Source organism: Monodon monoceros, unplaced genomic scaffold, assembly GCF_005190385.1.
Source record: "Monodon monoceros isolate NGI ecotype Baffin Bay Population unplaced genomic scaffold, NGI_Narwhal_1 Super_Scaffold_11, whole genome shotgun sequence".
NCBI lineage: Eukaryota > Metazoa > Chordata > Mammalia > Artiodactyla > Monodontidae > Monodon > Monodon monoceros.
The window spans coordinates 47,187,845-47,197,848 of NW_021703767.1; the positions used below are offsets into that span (position 1 = coordinate 47,187,845).

Genomic DNA, 10,004 nt, shown 5'->3' on the forward strand with positions numbered 1-10,004 from the left:
ACTACACGCAACAGACCAGAACTTTGTCACGTGGCCACTTCTAAATGAAATGCCGTCATTCTAGCCTTGCTCTATTCCAGCTGAAAGTCAGGGGTGCCAATACTATGGAAGAGGGCAGAGCTCATGTTCAGGGACAACCAGCAGTCCTCCCATAGCTTACAATCCCACCAGCTGCCTTCATTTGATAGATCCTACACTTTCCTGGGTTTTGTCTGTTTGTTTTCTATTGAAAGGTGACACCTTCCCTTCCATTTGTCTTCTACTCATGAAGTTCTGCTAATAAAGACCATGATTCCTTTTCTTTTTTTCTCCCTTCTTTCCCTAAGTAAACTCCGGTCACCTGGCCTGCTGATTTTCACCATGTTGGTGCGTACCTTCCTCCACAGGTGATGGCTGGTCCACCTGCCCTTCTGCAGCTGCTGGGAGTACTGCTTACCATTTCCCTGGGTTCCGTCCGGCTCATCCAAGCTGGTGCCTACTATGGCATCAAGCCGCTGCCACCTCAAATTCCTCCTCAGATTCCACCACAAATTCCGCAATACCAGCCCCTGGGCCAGCAAGTACCTCACATGCCTTTGGGTAAAGATGGCCTTCACATGGGCAAGGAGCTGCCCCACATGCAGTATGGCAAAGAGTATCCACATCTACCCCAATATATGAAGGAAATTCAGCCGGCACCAAGAATGGGCAAGGAAGCAGCACCCAAGAAAGGCAAAGGTAACATACTTCGGTTCTTCTGTAAGACAGCAGCTTTCCAAAACCCTAAACAATACGCTGTGGGTGGGGAGAGCTAAATTTTAGACATGTTTCTTTTAGCATGTGTGACTGACATTCATTAACTGCCTGTGTCCTAAACCCTATCCTTGAAAAGTTCAGGTCTTGAAGAAAGACAAAATTATTGTATGTTGTGCTTTCTTATTTCAACAGCATCAAATGACAAAAAGCATACTTCATAACAAATAAGTTTAGTCCCTTACTCATTATTTCTTTATTCAAACATACAGCAACTAATGAGCATCTCTTTTTGTGTCAGGCTCTAAGCCAAAATGCTAAGGGATATAGCAGTGGAAAAAAAGAAAAAAGAAGTGATGTCAGTCTTCATTAAAGTGGAAAAAAAGAAAAAAGAAGTGATGTCAGTCTTCAGAACTAGGAGAGCAATGTTATAAGAACCTGCTGTGTTAAAAAAATCATATGAAAGCACTTTGTAAACTAGGTGCCAGATAAATGTGTTTTTAAGAGTGCTCTAATTAAGTTGTTACATATGTCAATCAATAAATCTACAGAAGGAGCCCAAAGAGTACAGACTATATACCTACCTAGAGATGATGATACCTGAAAATCTCTCCATTACTTTCTAGGCATATTCATTAGTTATTCAACACCAGCAAAATGCCTATCACTGTGAGAGACATTTTCTTTTTTTAAAATTTTTTTAAGTCTCCTTTTTTTTTTTGGCCACACCGTGTGGCTTGTGGAATCTTAGCTCCCCGACCAGGGATTGAACCCGGACCCTTGGCAGTGAGAACACAGAGTTTTAACCACTGGGCCACCAGGGAATTCCCGAGAGACATTTTCTTATAAACTCAGTTGGTTTATAAGAAACGTAGGAAACCTAGCACTTGCAGGAAAGGAATTGCAATCAGAGTAGTAATTCCCTTTGAGGCGGTGGAGGCCATTCCCACTGGTCCCTGCAAAAGCAGGAAGCTCTGCTTCTGGGGAACTACTGGATTTGGTACTAATAGGCCTGAGTGCCTAGAGGCCAGAAAGGAGAGAAACCTAGTCATTTAACCTCTTTGAAACTACTTTTCTTCATTTGTAAAGTAGGATTATTGAGAGAGTCTATGACATAAGGTAAGTACTAAATAAATGAAGTACCATAAAAACTTTGAGTTGCTGCAGTTGGTCATTCAACAAAACCTAAGGAAGAACAGAATATACTCCAGGCACGTGCTAGACATTAGGGATTCCTGATGAATGTGATGTGACCCTGCCCCAGATGCTCTCTTGACAAAGGAGCTACACAGTTCCTGCTTAGCAAGAGCACACCCTAATTGTACAGTAGTAATCCTATTAGCATAAAAGAAGTATTTCCAGTTTTCTTCCCTTTAGGAGCTGATATTCCACTTAGGGGATTATCTCAGTCGTTTGTTTTCCTTCCTTTCTTGAATGGCCTGCCTGGATTTTGAAACTTCCTGTACTTATTCAGATGGGTACCAGATTGCAACTGAGGAATTTGGAAAATACATGAGTTCTGTGGTTCTATTTTGTTCCCTGACAGTAGCTCAGTGAAAAATACAATGGTCAGGATTAAGATGCAACTAATGGTTAATATACGACTTTGGGACCATCAATTTCATTTTTTTATGTTATTCCTTACTCTCAGTAGCATGAGAGGTCCAGAGTTGTGTTTCTCTGCAAGGCATAGCATAATCAATATAATTACATGTGCTTTGTATTTCGATAACAATTCGAGAAAGCATAACGCCTTTCACATCTATTTTCTAATCTTGTAGTGTGGGTGTATTATTCTTGCTGTGCAGACAGGCAAGCAGGGATGCTGATGGCTTAAGTGACCCAGTCAAGATCTCATTTCAAGGCCAGAAAGAGAAGCTGAGCTTCCTGCTAATCCCAGTTTAACTCCTTTTCCGCACTGTTTATCATCCTAAAATACCTTATTCACTACTCCTGTTTAAAAACCAAATTTGCAAGTGAGAAGTAACTTATTAAATTGAAGAATTAATATTTGAGGCTTAGGAAATCCTACAGCATATTAAAGAAATTAAACACATCGATTTGACTTTAGAGGACAGATTTTAAGATGTTATTAAACCACATACAAAATAAAAATAAAATGCTTCTATTCTTCCCTGAGTCTACATGATAATGACGGTCATCCTCTACATCATAGTATATTTCAGCACAAGAGGAAATATTATTTTTCCATATATTATATTTAAAATTCAAGGACAAAGAAAAATAGAGTATAACATTAAATAGGGAAAAAATAAAAATGACTCCAACATTGTTTGAAATACACACACACATTAACACACACACACACACACACATATATATACATACATATGTACATATATATAGAACACATGAGATGGAAATACAGATAAATGTCAAGCGATTATCTCTGAGTAGTGGGCTTATAGGCAACTTTGATTTTTCTTTGTCCTTCTTTGAACTCTTTATAGTGAATACACCATAATGTCTCCAAGTTTGTACTAGGAAGAATGTTTCTTCATTACTTTTTAGCTGTTTTACTTAACTAATGCTGATAAAAGCAGCCACAGATATCAGTTCCCAGAACAGTATCTCAAATATGACAAAGAAATTATCAGCCTGATTGTCCATTAAGTACTGATAATACAGTCCTGGAACACGAGCACATTATTCCTAGTCTTTCCTCTTGATAAGTAATAGGCAAATGTGTCAGAAGTAAATAATGATCAAAGTGAGGGATGATCAATATTAATCTCTCTCTCTCTCTCTCTCTCTCTCTCTCTCTCACTCTCTCACTCTCCCTCCCTCCCTCCCTCCCTCCTTCTCTCTCTCTCCCCCCTCTCCCAGCAGAAATACCATTAGCCAGTTTACGGGGGGAGCAAGGTCCCCGTGGAGAGCCTGGCCCAAGAGGACCACCTGGGCCCCCTGGCTTACCAGGTCAAGGGATACCTGGAATCAAAGGAAAACCAGGGCCACAGGGATATCCAGGAATTGGAAAGCCAGGTATGCCTGGAATGCCAGGAAAGCCAGGAGCCATGGGAATGCCCGGGGCCAAAGGTGAAATTGGACCCAAAGGGGAGATCGGACCCATGGGGATCCCAGGACCCCAAGGACCTCCAGGGCCTCACGGACTTCCTGGCATTGGGAAGCCAGGTGGGCCAGGGTTACCAGGGCAACCAGGTGCCAAAGGTGAGCGAGGACCCAAAGGACCACCAGGACCTCCAGGCCTTCAGGGTCCTAAAGGAGAGAAGGGCTTCGGGATGCCAGGTCTGCCAGGCCTGAAGGGTCCTCCAGGGATGCATGGCCCTCCCGGCCCTGTCGGACTTCCAGGAGTGGGCAAACCAGGAGTGACAGGCTTCCCTGGGCCCCAGGGCCCCCTGGGAAAGCCAGGCCCTCCAGGCGAACCTGGGCCACAAGGCCCTATAGGGGTCCCAGGGTTTCAAGGACCTCCTGGGATGCCTGGAATTGGAAAACCAGGCCAGGATGGGATCCCTGGGCAGCCAGGATTTCCAGGTGGCAAAGGGGAACAAGGACTGCCAGGACTGCCAGGACCCCCAGGCCCTCCAGGGATCGGGAAACCCGGCTTCCCAGGCCCCAAAGGCGACAGGGGCATAGCGGGTCTTCCTGGGGCTCTGGGACCAAGAGGGGAGAGAGGACCAGCAGGTGCCCCTGGATTGGGGGGCCCACCAGGAGAGCCAGGCCTGCCTGGAATCCCAGGTCCCATGGGCCCTCCAGGGGCTATCGGTTTCCCCGGACCCAAAGGAGAAGGTGGGGCTGTGGGACCACAGGGGCCACTAGGTCCCAAGGGTGAGCCAGGGCTTCAAGGCTTCCCAGGAAAGCCAGGTTTCCTTGGTGAAGCTGGGCCCCCCGGCATGAGGGGTTTGCCAGGTCCCATAGGGCCCAAGGGGGAAGCTGGGTATAAAGGTTTGCCAGGGCTCCCTGGTGCCCCAGGGCTGCTTGGACAGAAGGGAGAGCCAGGAATCCCAGGGGAACAGGGCTTACAGGGCCCCCCAGGTATCCCAGGGATTGCAGGCCCGAGTGGCCCCATTGGACCGCCTGGAATTCCTGGCCCCAAAGGGGAACCGGGTCTCCCAGGGCCACCTGGGTTCCCTGGAGTAGGGAAGCCCGGAGTAGCAGGACTTCATGGCGCCCCAGGGAAGCCTGGTGCCCTTGGTCCCCAAGGCCAGCCTGGCCTTCCAGGGCCCCCAGGCCCTCCAGGGCCCCCGGGACTCCCAGCTGTGATGCCCCCGACACCACCACCCCATGGAGAGTATCTACCCGATATGGGGCTGGGAATTGACGGAGTGAAACCCCCCCACGCCTATGGGGCTAAGAAAGGCAAGAACGGAGGGCCAGCCTACGAGATGCCTGCATTTACCGCTGAGCTGACTGCGCCTTTCCCACCTGTGGGGGCCCCAGTGAAGTTTGACAAACTGCTCTATAACGGCAGACAGAACTACAACCCGCAGACGGGCATCTTCACCTGTGAGGTCCCTGGGGTCTACTACTTTGCATACCACGTTCACTGCAAGGGGGGCAACGTGTGGGTTGCTCTGTTCAAGAACAACGAGCCCATGATGTACACGTATGACGAGTACAAGAAGGGCTTCCTGGACCAGGCGTCCGGGAGCGCGGTGCTGCTGCTCCGGCCCGGAGACCGGGTGTTCCTCCAGATGCCCTCTGAACAGGCTGCGGGACTGTATGCCGGGCAGTATGTCCATTCCTCTTTTTCAGGGTATTTATTGTATCCCATGTAAGAAAGAAAAACAGAGAGAAATTTAATAGAAGAAAAGAAAAGGATGCACCAAAAAATCCAAATGGGAAACATAATTGCTTCAAAACATTTATATAGTTGGAAAGTTATATTTAAGTGAAAGTCTGAACCATCGTGTACAAATAAAAACTAAGATGCATGTTTAGTGCTCTGCACAGCAGCTTGTGATTGAAAATGATGGGATAGATTTATGTATCAAGTACTGACACTTGTGTTGTACCCACTGGAATCGTATTAGCTGTTTATGTTATGTGCTTCCATGATAACCTGCTTATTCAGATCAAAGCATTTCAGTATGAAAGAGCATAGCTAATGAAAGTCACTCGCTCATACTGTTTACTTTAAAATATTTATAAATATGGCTTAAAGAAATGTCAATGATAACAATTACATACCGTATTTACTTGCATAATTTCCTCTGTATTTGTGCAGATACTTTGCCATGGGATGTGGGAGAGCTCTGCAGTGCTTTTCCCCAGTGAGGCGTGGACAGAGAACCAGGGTAGAGCTTTACTCCAAGGGATGTTTCTCCCCTGTCGGAGGCTGTGTCTTTCACAACAAGAGTTCTACTCAGAATTGTGTGTCTAGTGTCCCTAGAAGAACAACTGTAGTGTATTTACTCGTGCCTTCTGTGTGCCTAGCACTGGATGAGACACTTCTGTGGGGCCTAAGACAGTGCCCCGTAGGGAGCTAACAAACCAGCTGGGAGACATGAGTAGGAAGTAACTCATTTATTCCTCACGGGTTCTTTTTGCTTGTTTTTTTTTTTTCCTGTGATTTTTTTTTTCTTTCTTGTTGTCTCCATGTAATTTCCATTATGACCCAACTAATATAAACACTTGGAAGTCATAAGAAAAAAAGTAACCCTCTCCCCTCATAACTTTCCAGTTTTGCGGAATGTTCATTATAAATAGCAGTTATTAATTGTGTTTACATGCGTATAATAATCCCCCTCCTTCGCCTACACACACAAATGACTACAACGAGGTTTCACCCACAAAGGGGATATCAGTACTTTTTAGTAGCTACTGAATTTCAAAGAAATTTCCCTGTGTAGTACACATACAAATCGGTGTGTCATCTGAAGTTCCAAAGTGAATTTCCTAAATCCAAGCCGTCCTTTGATTGGGGAAAGAGGGGGGGAGTTTCAGAATTACATAGGAAAATAAATTGTTTTGAAAAAATAATTTCTGAAGTTTTAAATTAAAAAATAGATGTATTACTTCCTGCTGTAGGTACTAAAAATGCAGGAAGCAACCTGTGGAAGAGCCACCTGGAATGTCAGAGGGCAATGACAGCCCATGCTTTTTATGTCACCCCACAAGTACAGGAGTCAATACAAATTTAAAGAGAAAAGTAAATTTTTTTCCAGGTTTTCATTTAGGTACATACTAATTGCATTGCACATTCAAATCTGGTCTCGAAACACAGACAAAGCATTTCAAGTTGGCTATGAGTCTGCTGCTGACACTATAAGCCACTGGAGGGAATAATGTGGGGCTATGGTGGTGGAGTCTTGTATCTACTCCTCAGAGTTAAGAGTGCTGAAATGAGGGGATAGGTACAGATGGGAAGATACACAAATAAATACGGTATAAACACACATGGAATCGTGTCTATGTCAAATCTGAATCATTTTAACCATCAAGAATATTCTCCTCAGCCTAATATCTGTCTTTTCCCTATATGGTATACAAGCACCATTTCTTCTCAATTTCTTAAAAAGAGAAATGAGTTCATTACCACGTGGTTTCTTACTCACGGCTAATTATATGACAAACTTTTCCCATCAAAAACATATCCCACCCAACCTTCATTTTCAAAGCAGACAGCATTTATGTGGCCAAATATCCTTTGGGTTGGTCTTGAGGATGCTGGTTTTGGGCCGATGGCTATGAGAGCCACATGGATCCACTGGGCTCTGTCTGCTGAAAAGCTGCATTGAAATGGCTTGGAGGCAAGTCAGATCAGCTGATTTATAAAACTGTATTTATCTGTACATGTATGGGCTTTTTATTTCCACCAAGAGAGAAAGTAGCTCTTTGGTCAAAACCAAATTTCACTTTTCAAATACCTTCCAACTTATTTATTGGTTGTTACTCAATTGCATGTGTGTGTGCGTGTGTGTGCGCGTGCATGCGTGCATGTGTGTATTATCAGGCATATGCTTCTAACTTTTAGATAGGGGAGGAGAAAAATCTATGCCAGATACTGTATATTCTACAATGGTGCTAATCTCAGAGCTAAATGAATTACTCCATTTAATTTAAAAAGAGTTTTAAATAATTATCTATATATCTTTGTTTCCCTTTTGAATGTTGCACATCATGTTAACACATTTAGTATAAAAGCAGATGAAACAACCACATGTTCTAAAGTCTAGGGATAGTGCTACAATCCGTATTTAATTCAAAACTAACTAGAACTTTTCCACGTGAAATGGACCAAACTGACAATATTGTTATTTAAATACAGAGTTTTAATGCAGGATGACATCCCACAGGGGAAAAGAATGTCTGTAGTGGGTGACTGTTCTCAAATATTTTACAGAATACCATGAATGGTGAACAGACTGGTAACTTTGAGTTTCCATGATAGATTTGAGACATGTCAATAGCAAATCATTTTTGTATTTAAATTTTTGTACTGATTTGAAAAAAAAGTCTTATTAAATACCTTTAAAAGTATGTTTCTCATCTTGTTCATATCACTCAGCTGACACTGTTTGAACTTCGTAACTGTTTATCTCCCAACGTGTTAATTAGCTGCTGACACAGAGACCTAACATAATCCTAGCTTAACGGGGACAATTCTTTCTCTTTGACATAACAGCTGCAAGCATAAGCAGGCTGGGGCTCATGTGGCAGCCCCAGTCAGGGCCCCAGGTTCCTTCTATCTTGTTGCTCTTCCACCGAGAGGGCGTGGCCCGCATCTCCAGGGTCCAGGAGAGCTAACCACCACAGGCACATTCCAGTCAGTGGGAAGGAAGAAAAATCAGGAAGGGGAGAGCATGCTTCCTTCTTAAAGAACTCAACCTAGTGGTTGCTTAGATCACCCACCCACATACCATGCTCTGAATTTAGTCACACTGGCACAACCAGCTGCAAGGGAGTGTGGGAAATGGAATATTTACTGCAGGCAAGCACATGTCCAGCTAAAAATCAGAGGTTCTATTAATACAGAAGGAGAACAGATATTAGGGAACAATTAGCTGCTGCATCTGTCACATCCAACCTAAAAGGATAAACTGCCACAAATCTCTTTTCTCCCACAAAAAAACTAATCTTCATGTACTCAATTCTGTTACAGTTTGCCACACCAGAGCCAAAATTTTTGAGGGGAGATAGTGATGAGTGGAGCTTCAGAGCAGAAACAGACCTGTTTCAACAACCTAAGGGTCTTAATAAGCATCACTGATAAGGAAAGAATTCTTTTGTGATGACTTATCAAGCTCAGAATGATCACAGTTTATCACGTCTAGACTATCATAAAGGGATTACTCAAATCATTCAACAAGCAACTATGTAGCACCAGTCTGTGGCTGGTTAACTCACTTGTTTAAATGCATCAATCTGGAAATTCAAGGCCATAGCTTCCATTCCCACATAGCCCAACTAGTTCTATTTCATTCCACAGCCAAAGGCTCTTCCATAACATGGACCAGTCATCTCATGTGCACACAGTGTTGGTCACAAAAGTAAATGGAAGGATAGATACAAGTGACAGAGGCAAGGAGGAATAATAAATGGTTGGAATTTAGAATGCCGGACAAGCAAGGCAAATCCATCATTACAATAGGTCTATAGTATCCCTTTACATTAAAACAAAACAAAAAGTAGCCCCTACTTTGCACCTGATATTACTAGGCAATGTGAGGGGCACATAAGCAATAGAAAACATGACCATTCTTTTTAAAAGTATCTTTTGTTTAGAGGACATCAAGATGTTTGTTAAACAAGTTGACTTCCAGGTGATACACAAACAAGGGTGGCATGAAGCCAACTGGATGCATACGTGCTAGCAAAGTTCAGAAAGAGAAAGGACATTCTATGCTGCTCCCTTCCTGGGAATGCCTTCTCTGACCTACCTGCTCAATAATCCCTCCTCACCCCTCAGGACACAGCACAAGCATCACCTCTCCTTCCCTACTGCTCAGATTTAGTCACTACCCTGCCTTGTACAATCTTCTGTCCCTTTACTTTTCCTGCTTTATAACTGAACTGTTTGTCTGTCTCCCCTATTGATAGAGTGTAAGCCTCTTGAGAGCAGGCACCTGTTTCATCTTTGCATCCACAGCTCATCACAGAGCGCTGGTCCAGCTCCAGGGTGGAGGGAAGAATGAATCTCGCAGGGTTGCTGTGGGAGCTAGTGCTAAACTCGATGTGAGGTGTGACTGAATCCAGCTCTGGGATTCCAAGATTATACAGAAGATTATATGTCCCAAGATTATTTAGAAGTCTACTGTGGGATAAAAGCTAATCTCAGGTAGTTTTTTGGA

The 10,004-nt window shown here is 43.9% G+C and overlaps 1 protein-coding gene across 1 annotated transcript; it reads left to right on the forward strand.

Annotated features, from left to right (window-relative positions):
- Positions 1–389: 389 nt before the first annotated feature.
- On the forward strand, positions 390–6,203 carry COL8A1 (collagen type VIII alpha 1 chain). Its single transcript, XM_029214597.1, has 2 exons — positions 390–717; positions 3,580–6,203. The coding sequence occupies exons 1-2, from the start codon at positions 390–392 to the stop codon at positions 5,487–5,489; spliced, it is 2,238 nt and encodes a 745-aa protein (XP_029070430.1). The 3' UTR covers positions 5,490–6,203.
- Positions 6,204–10,004: the final 3,801 nt, after the last annotated feature.

Coding starts and splice junctions, on each gene's coding strand:
- COL8A1 (XM_029214597.1), top strand. CDS start 390: ATGGCTGGTCCACCTGCCCTTCTGCAGCTGCTGGGAGTACTGCTTACC. Junction 718..3,579: donor AGCACCCAAGAAAGGCAAAG/GTAACATACTTC, acceptor CCCCTCTCCCAG/CAGAAATACCATTAGCCAGT.